Source organism: Pistacia vera, unplaced genomic scaffold (genome assembly GCF_008641045.1).
Source record: "Pistacia vera cultivar Batoury unplaced genomic scaffold, PisVer_v2 Contig425, whole genome shotgun sequence".
Taxonomy (NCBI): Eukaryota; Viridiplantae; Streptophyta; class Magnoliopsida; order Sapindales; family Anacardiaceae; genus Pistacia; species Pistacia vera.
In genome coordinates this window covers 506,932-524,612 of record NW_022196252.1, presented here as the reverse complement: position 1 = coordinate 524,612, position 17,681 = coordinate 506,932, and the positions used below count along the sequence as shown (strand labels likewise).

At 33.1% G+C, this 17,681-nt stretch overlaps 1 protein-coding gene across 1 annotated transcript; it reads right to left on the bottom strand.

Annotated features, from left to right (window-relative positions):
- Positions 1-8,799: 8,799 nt before the first annotated feature.
- Positions 8,800-9,647, bottom strand: LOC116143075 (protein PHLOEM PROTEIN 2-LIKE A1-like). The gene is made up of 3 exons (XM_031428492.1): positions 9,485-9,647; positions 9,269-9,390; positions 8,800-9,178 (listed from the first exon to the last, which is right to left on the bottom strand). Exons 1-3 carry the CDS (start codon positions 9,617-9,619, stop codon positions 8,800-8,802), a joined length of 636 nt encoding a protein of 211 aa, XP_031284352.1. The 5' UTR covers positions 9,620-9,647.
- Between the last annotated feature and the right edge of the window lie 8,034 nt (positions 9,648-17,681).

The following is a 17,681-nucleotide window of genomic DNA, read 5'->3' as shown; positions in this document are numbered from 1 at the left end:
ACATAGCAACATCATCTTCTGGTCCAGAAGCATCCTTCTTTGTCTTATAACTAGTGTCACCTTGGTTATGTAGAATGTGACAACAAAGTCTTCCAGCAACTCTTGGAGTTAGTTTAATTATAGTGTTTCTTAAAAAGCATCCTGCTTCACCATTATACATTTGATTCATGAAAGTGGACTATTAAATGAGGAAACGATAAATTGTAAACAGTATAATGGTTACTTGGAGGTACAATATTCTATGTATTTGTTTTAATTTTAAAGATCATGTTACCGTCAGGCCTATCAGTTAGTTTGGTGTTCCTAGCTTCTGTTTCTATAACTTCTTTCATTTTACCTTTTTCTTATTCCTTTTTGTAACACATGCTTTGCAATTAGGTGTTTTTTCTGACATCGTCGTTCTACTATATAAACCAAAACCAAAATGTCAAAGTTACTTTAATCGTTAAATGTGGAGACTTACCCCCAGCACAGGCTAGTATCTTAGGTAACTTTGCAAGGTTATCGGTGCCTTCTGCATAAACACTGGGGTTGATCAAAACCATCTTTTCAACTTGTATTAGGAAATAACTTTTTAGAATAAACATTATTGACCATGTACTCTGTACTTGAGGGTAAAAAGCTGGAAGCAAAAGTGAGTACATAAGTTGGAATTAGAGCAGCAATTTTGAGAAATTAGAATGTCTAAAGTCAAAATCTTTTTATGTACACAGGCATGAAAATGAATTGAAAAGATGAAACGCTTACAGCTTCAGGATAGTTCACTGCAAAGTCAATTGCTACAGCAGCACCAAGAGTGGGTCCAACTAGTACAGTTGAATTTTTAATGTAGGACTTCCGAAGCTAAAATTTCATAATGGAAAAATTCAATCTCCAGTCTTAACAAAAGAAATCAAACCACCCCCATTAATCATGAAAAGTTTAGTCTGGCATATTACATTGGCTAGTTGTTTTTGGCAAACTTAAAGCTTGGATAAAGAATCAATCAAGATACCTGATAGAGGTGATAGAACTTTGAAGTGGCATTGCATGGTGGAAGCCTGTGTTGTTGTGGGAAGAATGGGAAAAAAATTAAGTAGAGAGAAAAAAAATTTCGCATCATTTCACACTTCTGGGGAAGACCTAAGAGATATTAACATAGTTGAATCCAGAAATTAGTCTAGACAGGTTGATATAATGTAAGTTGTTTGCGGCGATGGAGGTGGCAAAGTGACGACTTCACTGTTTATTGCTATGACCGGGAACTGAAGAAACAAGTGATGGAAGAGGTTTGGGAGATTTTGTGGAAGAGACTTGGGCGATTTAGTAGAGGTGATTTAGGGTTTACAGGATCTGATTTATTTGGTGGAGGAGATTTGGGTTTTTGGCAGAAGTTTTTTTCTTGCCTTAGGTTAGACTTGGTTGAAATTGTGGGGAAAATGGGTTTTGACAATGAACTTTGGTGCTTTGGGTGGAAAGAATTTTCCTTAGGAATATTTTAGGGTGGGAAGCCTTAGCCAAATTTGAGTTTTTTTAATTTTTTATTTTAACTTAATCCTTGACAGTTAAACACTATCGAGGACTAAGAATATAAATGTCAAGCAATGAATTTCATTTTTAAAAAATCCTTGACAATTTTTTAACTGTCAATGATTAAGACTATGACAGTCAAGAAATGAAATTGAACAACTTAATTTTTACAAAATCCTTGACAGTTAATTACAGCTAAGGATTTTCTAAAGCAGTCAAGGTTTGTCTCAAATCCTCGATAGTTGAAAAACAGTCAAGAAATTCAGTAAAATTTTCTGTCAAGAAAGGGCTTTTTCGTTGTCGTGCTATGTCTTTGGAAAATCTACCATTTAGAAGGCTACCTCCTTGCAAGTGTGAAAGCTACAGTTGGTTACTTCTTAAGAGTATTTGCCCATTAAATCTCATATGCTATGAAAAAGAATTCAAAAATTATGAGATTATGTTCAAGAAAGTTAAAAGAAAGAAAAAGTGAAAAAGGGCATAAGAGAAAGGGGAGTTTTCTCTTTGATTGCTTGACCAATGTGTCATAAATTCCCCCTTGAGGACAAAACACACACATCTAATAAAGATTCTTTGCTTTTTACTCATGTATGATCTAAGGTTATAAATCTTTAATTGTTCAATTACACGGGATGAGATTCTGTTTGTGTATTTTGTGAATCTCTGATTGATCTCGTGCTGTCTTTTTGCCTTATTTTTGTTTTTTTGTTCAAAATGGAATAAGTCATTAAAGTCTATAACTTTTGTGCCAATGTTGCTACTTTGAGAGAGCGTGTAGCCACATGAGTTCTCTTAAGTTTATTCTCTATGAATTCTCTTTTGCATGTGCTGACTTGATTCGTCATTGTCACGACGCTTCACCTGTTGTCCAATATGCTTACATAATTGTATGAATGACATCACATGAATGTTTTTTTTTTTTTTTTTTTATTTTTTTTTTTTTTTTTTTTTTTTTTCTTAATTTTATGTCGTTATTTTGATTTTGGTTTTGCTGGTGTGCTCACACTGAGTTTGTGTGTGCCCACATTGATTTTAAGTGTCCATACACTTTTAAATTTCTTATTTTTTTTATTTTTTTTTTTTAATTAAATTTTTTATTTTTTTTTTTTAATTAAATGGTTTTTTTTTTTCTTTTTTTTTTTTTATTTTTAATTTTTTTTTTTTTTTTTTTTTTCTTTTTTTTATTATTTTTTTTTTTTTTTTTAAATTTTTTTTTTTTTTTTTCTTAATTTTTTTTTTTTAATTATTTTTTTTTTTTCTATTTTTCTAATTTAATTTCTAATTTTTTTAATTTAATTTTTCCTTATGTAATTAATATTTTAAATTTTTTTTAAATTTTTTTTTTTGTTAAAATTTTTTTTTCTTTTTTTTCTTTTAATTTTTTTTTTTTTTTTATTAATTTTTTTTTTTTTTTCCTTTTTTTTTTTTAATTTTTTTTTAATTTGTTTTTTTTTTTTAAAGTTTCGTCCATATTGTTGAATAGAACTTGGGTTCTTTTTTCCGCTAATGTTGTTAGGAATGTGCTTGAGTTACCTCTTATAGAAAATCCAAACAGTCTGACAGTTTTAAATCCAGATATCATGGTGTTTATACTGACTGGAGGGTCCAGTAGACACTAAAGGGTTTGCCAAACATTATGAACAAAGAGGGGGAGTGAAATTGCTAAAGGATTTGCTGAGAGTTGCTCTGCTCTGTTTTGCTTGGATGTTGGTGATATTGCTTTAAGGAGTTGATGGTGTGATGACATGAGCTGTTGATGTGATCAAACTGATTTTTTTTTTTTATTTATTTCTATTGTTGATTTTTTTCTGCCCAAACTGAACTGATTTTCTCTTTTGTTTGTCTACTTGAACTGTGATCTAATCAGTCTCTGTTTCTTGTGTTTTAATATGTTTATGAACATATTTTTTATTATAAGTTCTGATGAAGCTTATTCTTGTGTTTGTTGATGTAGAGATCCATGCAGCAAAGCTTTTTATTGTTTGTCTTGCATTTTTTTATTTTTGTTTGGCTCCGATATTGGGAACTGAACTAACCCTTGTATACTCCTGATTGTTTATCTCTTGTATGTGAGTTGGTGCATTTACTTAGGGGGAGTTTACATTTTGAGGGGAGTTATTCAGTTCTGATCTTGTATGACTTAGTGCAAATTGTGTGTTTGTGAAAATGTTAAGCTTTTGCTTAAGTCATTGTGGTTTGTGCAGTGAATTTCTCTTTAAGTTGCTATTTTTTAAAAACTGCATTTTTGCTTAAGTTGTTACTTACTGATGTTGTTCTTTCATGTGTAGAGAACAAATTATGTTATTTGTTTGTTTTTGAACGATACTAACCCTCTTTTTGCTCTAAATTGATAATCACTTGAACGTGACTTGGTTTAGTTACTCAGGGGGAGTATACAAATTAAGGGGGAGCAATTTTGTTATTTGTTTGTTATTGTCTTTGTTTCATTCATGTCTCTATGTCTTGATGATTATGCCTTTAATAAGATATGTTTTTGTGCTGTTTGTGTTTCTGTCTCTTGTTGATTGACTGTTGGTATTTATAGACAAGTTTATAATTGAAAAGATTATGCTTTGTTCATAAGTTTGACAAAGGGGGAGATTGTAAGATATTTGTCAACTTATGATTCTAGTGTGGTAAAATTAGTCATGGTATGAACACTTCACTTTGAATATCGCACAATCATTTCTGTTTAAATTTTCACTATGATGACTCTCTATCGAAGTGACCACTTTCAATTAAGTTAGTTTTCTGTTACATCGTGTGGAAACTTCAGAGTATGAGTGGTCACACGCATCTGGTTGATACTTTGCATAACATGTATTGCATTTTGATATTCCGTGAACTGTTTTTATTCTCTTTTGAGATATTGTTTATGGTCCATGACACTTGTCATTTATTCATACAATGTGCTGGAAAGTTTTTGAAATTGTCGGTGGTCCTAACAAAGATTGGAATAAACTCTTTCATAAAGGTAAAACCATAGAGCATCCTGTTGGCTTCCTGTCCCCTTGTATTGGAGCCCAAGTTTTCTATATATTCGTCTTTCTCCAATTCAACTCTTTTTACGCTTGAATATATCTCTGATATGACTTTGAAAATTCCTTCAGGTTTCTTGTTTTTGAATTAGGTTTTGTATGCCTTAGGTAGGCTTACAAATACCTTGGATAAACTTTGTTTATTTATTCATGGCTGGAATATGGGTTTCCATTGGTGATGCTTGATGGGATTTCAAGCGTTTGGAGCTGAAGTACATCTCCAGTGTTGTACCTTGAGAGGAGCTCAAGGCTAACCAGGTGGTCTCGTGAACGTGGAACTTGTTACGGTAGTTTGAAGTTCGACCAGAGGGTGGAGTTTGAAGCATTGCAAAACAGGGAGTGTTCTTGCAATTGATGCTTAACTTTGGCTTTGTAATTGAACTGTAAATGTTTACCATAGTGGATTGGCTTCATCTAGACTTGGTCCCATGGATGTAGGCATTTTGTTGAACCATTTAAAATCCTTTGGTGTGCTTTATTTTGGTTCATGAATGTCTAGTTTATAATGGTGATGAATGGACACTAAAATCAACTTAACGACCCATTCCGTTTAGGTTTAATCTACTTGGTAAAGTATTAAAACTTCCAAAAACTTAAACCAGGAATATTCAATACTGTAACAAAAACTAATAAAAGCAAGCAACTCATCAATTTTGTGTAATTTTACAGATAGTCATGGCACGAATTCAAATATCAAAATATAAAGAATTAAACCATGTAAGTTGGCTTCATTACCTTCAATATCAATGTACGTTTCTCTTTTGATATGTGTTGAGGATTTTGGCTCGTTTCCCTCTTTTGATTTTTGGTGTTATTTGAGTTTAAGTTTCTTTTAGGATAACTTGTCAGAATATGAATACAATTATACAAGAAATAAGAATATAATTCCTACAAGGATTAGAAAGATATTTTCGATAAGGAGTTGTTAGCTCATTAGAGAGAGAATTATATGACGGCGTCACAAAATTTATCAACAATTTGGGGCTTTGGTAGGTATCACATGATTTGCAATAATACTATACTTACAAAGAAAATCTTACGAAGATTTCCATACAAAGTGAGGTGGCAAAAACTAAATGGAAGAGTGAAACAAAAAGTCAAACTCATTAAGTTCACTCTTCCATTCATTTTTTGCCACATCATTTTGTATGAAGATCTTTGTAAAATTTCTTTGTAAGTATAGTATTACTCTATGATTTGACCTTGTCTTTAGAGACTTCTAATAGGTATTAAGATACCGTTCCTTTGGGGTCATATTATGTGTTATTGTAATACCCAAGATGTCAAAGGTATGTTCCTAACTCAAAATAGTGAAAAATAGTCAATTCATTTGGAACAGTATGAATCAATTATCCATAGAAATGTATTAGGGGTAAAATAGTTATTTTGCCTATGGATAAGCATTGAAAAAGTCAAGGATGAGTAGGCTTAATTGCATTTAATGGCATTAATTACGTAATAATTTATATTTATTGCGAAATGACCAAAATGACCTTATATGAAGAATTAAGGACTTATGAGTTATACAATTAAAATAATTGGGCCACTAGCATAATTTTTGAAAATGAAGGAAATATTTTCCTATAAATGAGAGGAAATTCATTCAAGCTAAGGGAGATAGCATTTCTTCAACCATTCTTCCATTTTCTCTCAAATCTTTCATGAAACAAGCTTTCTCTCTCCAAGTTTTAGAGGAGTCTTGCATAATTTTTCATAGAGAACAAGATAGGAGCCTTAGATCTTCAAGTTGAAGGGTTTAAGGTAAAGATTAAAAACCCTAGTTTTGATGTGATTTGAAGATTTGAAGTAGATGTTGAGGTATAATGTTATATATGTAGGCTTAAGGTGTGAAAGAAAACAAAGGCAACGGATTTGTTGGAGGAATTCTATAAAAAGGTAAGGTAGAACCTCCCATGACTTTAGGGATTATGCTAGGGTTTGTAAATTTTAATGAAACCTTAAATTAAGGCTTTAAGGCATAGAATTAGTTGATGGTAAGTGTAGTTGAACTTATTTATTCTATTTATTGCTTTGAATTCTTTATACTTTAAGTTATTTTTTTTTATGTTTTATGAGTTGTTATGTTTGATTGAAGAAAATGAAGTGTGGATGTTGATTGTGGCAAAACTTATAGTATTGGAGGCCACATGGTGTTAAATGGTTGCTATTAGAAGTGTTGATGTGTTGTTTGCATTAGCTTACAATGTTATAACAATAATGGATGATTATGGGAATGAGATTTTACACTTCCTTTAAGATGTTAAAGACTATTAAGGGGGGGGGGGGGGGGGGGGGGGGGGGGTTTATTTGATCCATAAGTTGACCTATTGGTTAATTGTCAATAGTAATTGATGTGGCATAGTTTAATATGAAAAAATCGGATTTGGTAAGTTTAGGGGTTATGTTAAACATGCTTCAGTATTTCAATCATAACTTGAGTTATAGAAATCAAACTGAGATGATTCTTAAAGCACTAGAAAGTTAAGACATATACCAATAACTTTTATGTTTAGACAAAGAGAAAAATCGTTTAGGAAATGGATGGAAAATGGCCTGAAGTATAAGTTTCTAGTTATTAAAGTTTAAGATTTAACATAATTAATTCTTATGATTATGAATTGATTATATATTGACGTGTTTAAGCCATGTACTAATGTTTACCCATTAGTTAGATGATCTTTGAAAGAATGTACATGGTCATGATGCCAATGCATGATTAATGTTATGAAATGGCATGAAGATGCAATGTATTACATGTTTTAAGATGATGAATGTGAGCAAGAGGTAATGTAAATGGATTGGTAATCCATAGATGAACTAAAAGTATTAAGCTCACTAAAATATGCATTTACATGCCATAAGATGTTAGAGATGCATATAGACATGATGAAAAACGCGTAAACATATCCTTGCATATCGGTTGAGGAAATATGAATACATGCTTTACGCGTAAGCACACCTCCCGATGGTATGAGCTCTAGATGAATTTGAGGCTAGATGATATGAAGTGCTTAAGAAGCTAAGAAAAGTCCGATCGGCTACACGTTAAATGCTTCATATGCCTTTAGTTGCATTACATGAGTTATGATGTTATTTACATCATGAGATGATTTATACTAATGTTAGATGATATTTAGATGTTATATCATGACATGTAATGTATGTGTACTATGGTTACATACTTATTTGTATGTGTATGCATTGATGTTTATATAGCAGTGGGATGAAATGATGAAAAACATATGAATTAGAAAAAAAAAAAAAAAAAAAGCATACCTAGATGTAAAAGATAAGTGGTGTGTTAACAAATATGTTTAAATGAAGGTCAAATAGCACAATTAGAATGAAATAGATCATTCCTTACTGAGCGATTAGCGCTCACCCTTTCATTGTTGATTGCTTTACAAGTAGACCAGAAGCGAAGGATGCTAGAGACAGTGGGGCTACACGTGAGAGTAGATGATTTATTGTTATCCTGATGTTTTTATCTTGATGTAAATAATGTAAATGATAAATGTTTGTGAAACGCCTTCGGAAGCTTCCACCCTATAAATATGTTTCGATTGTGCAATTTTCGGATAAATTCTTAAAGTTTTTAAAATTATAAATTTGGATCCTGCGTGACATCTTATATGAATGTTTTGGATATTATTATTATTATCCTTACATAGGGTTTTTCTAAATACAACTCGTTCTCTAGACATGTATCCCCGAGATTCTTATTGTGAGATATTCAGAGGACACCTGACTAGAGGGGGGTTTTACAGTTATACTCTTGTATTTTTGTGGTAATAGTATATTCTTCAGTCATCTATGGATGTAGGCTTTAAAATGAACAAATTGATATTTGATATATACACTTCCGCAAAATTCACAACAATATGGATATACTATCTTTTAATTTTTTGTATGCTATTTGAAAGTGGTTGAGAATATTATTTTAAAATGGTCAGCTACCTCTATGTACTCTCCTTTTGTATGCATTTCATTCATGCTCAAATAGCCCAGGCTTAATATATGTATGTAGAAGCAAGAAACTAGAGTTCCAAGTAGAATGCGGGAAATTTTTATGAAGCAACCTCAGATAGATTATGCTTTTATTTATTATCCCGTATGCAAATTCTCACATTTTTATTTACTACAGAGTATAGTGAGAAGCTACGAGTACAACATGAGACGCATGCCAACTAAATTATTTAGTATCTAGAAACTTTTAGTTTTGCATATGTCTCGCTGTTGATCATCCTCATTCTTAGTTCCGGCGCACTGGGCGAATGACGATCTTATCGACAACCAGCCCACTCTTCCATTGGGATTCGTGTTCAAACATCGAGATTTCCATATCCCCAGTCATATTGCAAGATGTAAGGAACTCACCAATTCGGACCTCTGACCATTTGTTCTTGGGCAACTTACTCAAATCTTCTTTGCGTTCAATTGTCTCATGGTAATTGGGGATGACGAGTTTCAAGTTCACCGGATGATTTGCAAATCCATATTCTCCATTCTTCATCATTAAAACAAACGAAACTTGGTAAACTGTCCCTGGAGTAAGGTTTTTGGCAGGGAATTTCTTGCTTACGTCAAGCCAACAGACATTCAATAGTTCAGCCACCTCCACTTGAACACAACTGCAAAAACATAATTTATTTGATTAATTAATCTTCATTGACTATAAATAAGGTAGAAAACCAATATTTATATATGTGATATATAAATACCCTTGTGTGTCTGGCTTGTAAGTCCAATTCCAGTAACGTTTATCATCTCCCCAAGTGATTGAGAGACCCCTTGCATGAATGTCGAAGGCATTGGCACATAAAAGCCTGTCAACCCAAAACTTCTGCAGTAAAACATTAATTAAGTATTAGTATTGAAAATAATTGGTGCAAAATTATAACAACAACAACAACAACAACAATGAAGATGTTACTTGCCAGTTTGTTTTGGTTCAAGAAGATTCCACCCTGGAGCTGTTCAATCAGATTGTCGCAGGAGGCGTCAATCTGGGAGTCTCCTTCTTTAAGAATGGCATGGAGGTTGTGTGGGAGTTGAACTTGAGCTAAAGCCATCTCGTAATCTCTCTTCTCTTTAATTCCAAGTAACTCTTACTGATGATTCTTGTTGCCCATGGAGACCTAGAATTTATAGGATGAGATGGTCTAATTGATTACGTTTATATCATTATCATACAAAAAGATTTATTCTATGATAAGATATACATTACATTATTCCTTCTACAAAATGAGGATTTTTTTTTTTTTTCCTTTTTCATGAGAATCTTGGTCGGCTTTCTTATTTCAAAAGGATAATTGAGATTCACTTCCCTCCCACCACTAGATAACATGATCTATACACCGTCCGATATTGCCTCTATATATGTCGACAATCAAAACTTCCCGAAATATTTATGTATAAGTATGGTTTTATGAAAACTCTTAAGGTTTCCACATGATAGCAAATTTGCCATCGTTTAACTCTATATGATTTTTTGCTAATTATTAAATGTTATTAGCAACAGTTTCCACTGTTGAAGGACATAATAATAGATGACACATTTAGAAATAGAAATTTCCACCTCTCAACTTTCAAAGATATTATGAAAGGATCTTTGCTTACAACTACTTTCTTAATGGATCAAACGCCTGATTTTTGTTTTTTGCTAATGTAGCAAGATTTATTACGGATGGATTAATTGACTATGAAGGATTTGTGGTACACCAAGTCCATAAAAAAAATACTTTTAACATATTTAATGATTTAATTTTTTTTTTTTCCATTAATCTTGTTAAAAAAAAATCGAACCAAAAAGTTAGAGAAGAAAAAAATAAAGATACTATGACATTATGGTACCAAGAAAGATTCTTTCTATAAATTATAATGTGCTATGAATTGTCCATTTTGAGTTTCCGAATAAACAATCCAAATTCAGAATTGCAAAAGTACTTTTAGTTTATCGCGAAAACTATTATTCGAATATCCAAACCAAAAGTGATTGTCTGTATCATAAATTTTTCTATATTATTTCTTTATTCCTTCTACAAGAAAGGATTCACAATCCTTAGAATAAGCATCTTGAATGTTCTTATCCAAGAGGATAAATTGAGTTCTCAAAAAATGATCCGTCACATATAAGTATCGACAAGGTTATCTACGGTAAGAGTTTTCGTCTTCTCAAGTCAAGTCGCTTAAATGGCTTAAAGTAATAAGTAAACAAGACTCGAACCAAGCTCATCAACATATTAATTCTTTGTTAATCACACTGATTAAATACTATACAATCAAATTATACTACTAGTTATCATTAGATTGGAATATTACACAATCGCCTTTGCTTGTCTCGCTTCTAAACTCGAAAAGTATTTTTGTCAACGTATGAATTTTGTGTGGGCACATTAAGTTTTGATGTTTGCACATCATATTGTTTAAGCACAATTGTTTTTGTAGCTTTGAATTTTCATGACACTCTGTGTTGATGTGCGCACACTTAGTCTGTTTTTATTGTAAAACATGTGGGCACATCATAGTATAGTGTGCAAACAGTCGTCCAGTCAAACTTTCATACAAATGTTGTGTTTTCATTTGTTGCTAGGATATTTTCCCAGACCTGAGATATGTGTAAGGGGTCCATATATAGATGTTAATATCTCAGATGAGGTGCTAGAAATCCATTTAAATTTTTAGAAGTGGTCCAAAGAAAGTGGTTGAAAACTTTCGAAAAATAGTTTAACATTGTAAGAGATTGTTGGTTGTTTGTCTCATGGATTGTTGTGCAAGTTTTCTCTATGTTCTTCATCAACCTTGCATTATGTTTTGAACCTGAATACTCTTCTTATTGTTCTCTGAAAATCCTTTGAGGTTGATTTCATATTTGGTCTGGTTCCCTTATGCTTTAGTAAGCTTTAAAATAGCATGTTAACCTTTGTTGTTTGAGTGTTGTTGGAACGTGCGTGGTTCCATTGATGAAAAGCTTGATGGGATTTCAAGTTGTGGAGCTGAAGTGCGTCTTCGTTGTTGAAGCTTGAGTGGAGCTCGAGCTATCTGAGAGGTGTCTTGGATTCAAGCAAGTTGTGACAAGATTGTTAGAGTAGGTGCCCTAAAGCCAATATATTATTGTAAAATTGACTCTATAATAAATGTTTATTTTTCAACAAAAGGCATATTCTTCTATATCGCGTAAATCATAGTTATATGTAATAATATATGTCCTTACGATGGTAGAATTATGACAAGGGTATCAAGTGTTTCAAATCTTGATAGTGAGAACCCTATGATCACATAAGGTGGTCATTCTAGAAACGTCTGTAGCCCTAGTATTATTCTGACCAAGGACATAGATAATACGGTAAGGCTATCATAGTGTTGAATGACCCTGTTGAAATGTAGTGATTGATCTCCCTTGTCAAGGTCATTTGTCGACAACCTAGTGCAACACATAGGTGCTTGCTGGAGGCAAGTTTATTGGACAGACCCACCAGAGAATTCCGTATGGATGGTAACCCCAATGTCTATGAAATAAATCCTCTAACGGATGGTGGTGCATGTGATCCTTAGACTTGAGATCTCTAGAGCACCCTGTGCAGCAATTGGTGTAGTTTGACACTAGCCCAATGTAGTTCTATTCAAAGCTATCAATACGGTAGTGATTGGCTACATTGAGAAGTGTATCGAGACTATGGTGGATCGACAAAGGATTCATCACTCTTGGGTACGGGAGAAGTTACCTCACCAGGTTTTTCAGTAAATGGCACTATTCAAAGCTATCAATACGGTAGTGATTGGCTACATTGAGAAGTGTATCGAGACTATGGTGGATCGACAAAGGATTCATCACTCCTAGGTATGGGAGAAATTATCTTACTGGGTAATTCAGTAAATGGCAATGACACTAAATCTGTGGCCACAGTAGGATTGAGTTATTGCTCAATCCAATTTATTATTTTGGTCATTGGTCTATTAACTGAATACAAACATGTTGAGGATATCTAAGGTTGACACTATTTCTATACCTCAGTCTCGATGAGATAACAGATGATAAAAAGATTTGATTGCACAGTAACCATATTGTTCACAGGCTGCAGTTTCGCTGAATCTGAATCTATCAAGTGGCCATGATGTCTTGTTAGGGGCCAATCTTGGCCTGTGTATAGTAAAACGATTAATTGGTGTTAATCGCGATACTACACACTGCCGATATGACGAGGAGCCTATGGGTCATACACTTAGAAGATAATTTAAGAATCATTTTTTTGTGAAAGGGGTATTTTCATCTTTTATGATGAAATGGTATTTTGGTAATCTCATAGTACAATTGAATTTGCTGAGGTTATTGCCTGTATTTAATTTTAATATTAAAATTAAAATTAGTGAGATTATATTTAAATATATATGTGCATGCATTTAAATAGATTATTATTAATAATCAAATGTTAATATATTGTTATATATTAATTGATTTTAATTATATTAATAATTAATTAAAATTAAAATACCATAAAGGACGTGTTTGGTTGCAATGGTGAATTAGGGTTGGAGCCCATGACTATTCCTTATTGAAATAGGGTTTTAATTGTTGCACTTTATAAGTGCAAGTTAAATTAAAACAAGTGATGATGATTATTCAATAATTAAAAACCCTAGCCACCCTTTTATTCTCTCTCTCACGCCTCACTCATTGATAGAAAAGAAATATTCTTTCTCTTCTTAACTCATTGAAAACCTTGATTCTTGAAGCCATCAAGGGGATCTAGCAAATCCCTTGATAGTTCTACGGATTATCTTGGTGTGGATGACGTGAGTGCGATTCTACTTTGAATCGGGAACGAAATCAAATCAGAGGTATTGAAGGAGCCTCCAAACGTTGGCAATGTATTCCAAATCCTTGTATGGGTTAAACTTTGATTTATACAGATTTTGTTTGCATTGTTTTCATTTATAACGTTATAATCTTTGCCCAGATTTTGGGTCATTAATGTGATGATCAGATTTGTTTTGTTTTATATTCTGGTTTTTTTTTTTTTCTACTGCACGAATCTGTTCACTCACTTACAAAGGCAGTGGATCATCCAAAGGAAGAAGTTAGAGCTTTGTAAAATCAGGGAGTGTTTTACATTAGTTTGCTTAACTACAACTTTGCAATGAACCTTGAATGTTTGCTATAGTGGATTTGCTGCATTTGGATGTGGTCCCATGGATGTAGGGAATTGGCTGAGCCATGTAAAAACCATTTGTGTGCTTTACATTATGTCTTGGATGTTTAGTAATGTGTTGATGAGGAATGGACAAACCCACAAGCACAAATGAACATGATTAATTCATTCCGCAGAAGTTTAATGAACTTGGTTAAGTCATAAACTTTTATTTGGTATCAAAACACGTTTTGAAAAGTCATTTGATCAATAGATCCTTGCTTGTTGTTGTGCTTGAGCGTTGTTTTTAGGTCTGCTGCTTTTTGTGTATTTTTGTGCGATTTTGAACAGTTTGTCCCGCTACAGCGTACTACTCGGGGAAATTTCAAGTTGGCCTTTCCATGTTTCAGCTGTGACACCTTCATCCCTCAAAGGTTCCAAATCCTTTCACTTTGCACCCTAAATTACGATTAAAAATTCTTAGTAAAACTTAAAAAAAATACGGGGGTATCACATGATTTACACTCACAAAAATAGGTTCAACCTTCAACACTTCTCATTCAACTTTTTCGGTGCCCATTCCAAGCAAATTCTTTAGCATTTCAAATCTTGATTTTGGGCCATTGAAATTCGGAGAAACAAAACTCCATTTTGATCTATTTCAATTTCTCCGCTTCTTGAACTGTATAATTCTTGATGTTGATATGCTTTGTTCTTCCATGTTGGACCACATATTCCACAATAGATATAACAAATTTATTGTCACAAGCAATCACGTCGCTTCCATCTGTTCTTCTTCCAAGTCTTTCATCAATTTCCAAATCCACATTCCTTAATTGGTGGCAGTTGCTATAGCAACATATTCAACTTCCTGTGTGGTTTGAGCCATAACTTCTTGTTTCCTAGAACTCCAACAAAATTGCTAGACCCTTTTGTGTTTTGATGTGCCAAAACTAGCAAATAATTGTATAAGGACTAACAAAACTCTTAAGGCATGACATAAGTCATGACCAAAAATTAAAATGCAAGATTTAATCTTAGAACGTCGTTCCCACCTCTAGGCAAGCCATCCCTCATATCCTCACGTCGTCCTCTAGAACACTCTTTGGTATTTTGATAATAAGTTTGGCTAGAGAGATCTAAATCAAGTCATTTCTATGACGTTGGAATGAAGTTCACCCAGATTTGCCAGGATCAAGGAGAAAATCAAGATACAAATTTACAGTCTGGCAAAATCAACATCCATAACTATTTTTGGGTATTTTGGAGATAACTTTGTTTAGAAAGCTCCAAATTTTGTGGTTCTTATGGCATTGTAAAGATAACTTAAATTTATAAAAAGTTTATGTTTATCACTTTGTCTATATCGTCTGGAATTGAGGATAAAATCATGACACAAGTTGATAGTTTGGCAGAATCAAGATCTAGAACATCTTTTTGGTATTTTGAGGATAACCTTTGCTACAAATATCATAACTACGTGATTATTGCAGTGTCAAAAAGATAATTCAAAGGGCTAAAACTTTAATGTTGATCACTTTTGCCAAATCATGGAGGAACTCTCATCCCAAGAGAATGAATGACCATTCTTTTATCCTCAAGATGTTCTAGGCATGAACAACCCCGTTCCATAAATTCGTTCATGGTTCTGCCAAATTTTGGAAAATTTGAGATTCATGGTGGAATGGCCGTTCGACAAGTCCCCAAGTCGTTCCATGCATGAAGAACACCATTCCAGCAAGCCGTTCATCATTTTGGATAATCTGGATAGGTTGCAAAGATTGGGCTATAACTTTCTCTAGAAAACTCCAAATTCAACTCTGTAAAATTTGTGAGAAACTGACTAAAATATGTTTCCAATGATATATGGTTTGCACATCTCAAAATAAATGAATGCCCATTACAAACCAAAGAACGACCGTTACTAGACCAAGATTTTAAATTTTATTATTGTTGGAGTCAGGAACAACCGTTTGCGATATTGGAACGCCCGTTCCTCCTACTTTTGTGTATCATTTGTGCAACATTTGTGTATTAGCCTAGAGTGGAGGCAAAAGCCCACACACACATTTTAAATTCATTTTATCTTAAGTGAAATCCTATAAAACTAGAGGCGAAATCCTGTCAAACTATTGTAACTTGACGTAATCCGATTCTAGTGGAACCCTGAGGAGGTTGTCTTGAGGAAGATTACTCACAATTCTCACAGGGAGGTGAAATTGATGATATGATTCCCTTGCTGAGGTACCACAGATCATGATGATGTGCCCATCATGACTCTTTTTCGAACTAAATCCCAAGCTGAGGTGACCACACCAAAACCTTATGTGAGCACCACTGCTGCTTAACAAGGATCAGTCTCCCAAAGACAAGGACTTGAATTGATTGTTGATCTTTCTGATGAGATCACTCAAAGAAAGACGTCCACAAGGAAAGAACCACCCTCATGGATCAAGAAAGGTCATCCACCTTCAAATGTGATTGGAAATGTAAATGAGGTAATGGTTGAAAGATGGAATGCATGGAGAACGATGCATGTGATACTATAACATGTATATTCATATTTTTGCAAAAAATTTCAATCAAATTGAAAACAAGTAAGGTATAACTTGTTACCTTAAGTCCATAGCAACCTTGAAGACTTTTAATTTCAAGAGAAATTAAACAAAAGAGTATCCACACTAAGGTAAAAGAAGAATTAGGCCAAGAGACATTTAGGGTTCTTAGAAATTTTGATCTCTATCTCAAAATTAATATACCATTTTCTTTATATATGTAGCCTTGTAAACAATTCCATAATTGTTTTGGACTTCCTTAAACAATTCCATAATTGTTTTGGAGTTGTAAATAATTCCATAATTATTATGAAGTTGTTAAACTTTTTTAAATAATAACATTGGATTAACATTTAATCACAATTAACAATTTAACTCTTAAATTGTTTACATAACAATTTAACCCTTAAATTGTTCATATGTTTACAATTACAACCCATTGTTAAATTCAATTTAATATAAAGAAAATGATTAATTATGAATTGGAATTCCATTAATTCCAATTAGCAATTTATCTCCTAAATTATTCATAATAACTAATATAACCTTCCATTGAATCTAATTCAATGATAATAATATAAATAACTTTATTACCCTTGGTATGTGCTAGCCAACCTTGGATAATCAACTCTCTTTGGCTAATTCTCCATTCTACTTAGTTTTTATGTGTGACCTCTTAGGTTCACTGTGGCCTAGCTGTAGGCCCAATATAATAGTCTATTCCGATATGTTTTGTCATAACTCTTTATGGACAAAACTCCAACCGATTATGGTAGGCATCTAGCAATGCTCCATAACCCCCAAGTCACAATGAAGATATACTCCAATGAACCCTTTTATAATCATACGCGCAATATAATCAAATCCTTCCGTTGTCTAATCCTAATTAAGAATGGATTCATGGTATGTCAAAATCTTTATCTTAATTTTATATCAAATTGACAATCAGTACATATGGAACGTGTCACCATGAAACAACCTTTCAGGTAACATTTTATATACGCCGACCAGAGATTTCTCTTTTCTAACGTATCTTGACATTTGTCTAGGAACTTGATATCAATCTATACCAAGTCAACGGATCCCATTTTGACTATCACTTGTCCTCACACATAAACAACACATCGCCAAATCAACTTATTAACACATGACATGATTAGCCTCGTGTTTATACACCATATGAACCATATGCGTTTACGCATAATCCAACCGTGATATCTTAGGTTTAAGGATTAATAATACACTAGTACGATCTTATGATGAATCATTGACTACATTTTAAATGTCCATGTGATTCATCATAAATGGTCATATTCGATAAACAGTTCACTAACCGCTTATCAATGCTAATGCCCTAGTGATATACCTTTCATAACCACCCACACTAATACCATCATATGATATTCTATGGAGGTATTCTACTATGTAATATTATTGCCCAATTAATATTA

Coding starts and splice junctions, on each gene's coding strand:
- LOC116143075 (XM_031428492.1), bottom strand. CDS start 9,619: ATGGCTTTAGCTCAAGTTCAACTCCCACACAACCTCCATGCCATTCTT. Junction 9,391..9,484: donor TCTTGAACCAAAACAAACTG/GCAAGTAACATC, acceptor GTTTTACTGCAG/AAGTTTTGGGTTGACAGGCT. Junction 9,179..9,268: donor TACAAGCCAGACACACAAGG/GTATTTATATAT, acceptor ATGTTTTTGCAG/TTGTGTTCAAGTGGAGGTGG.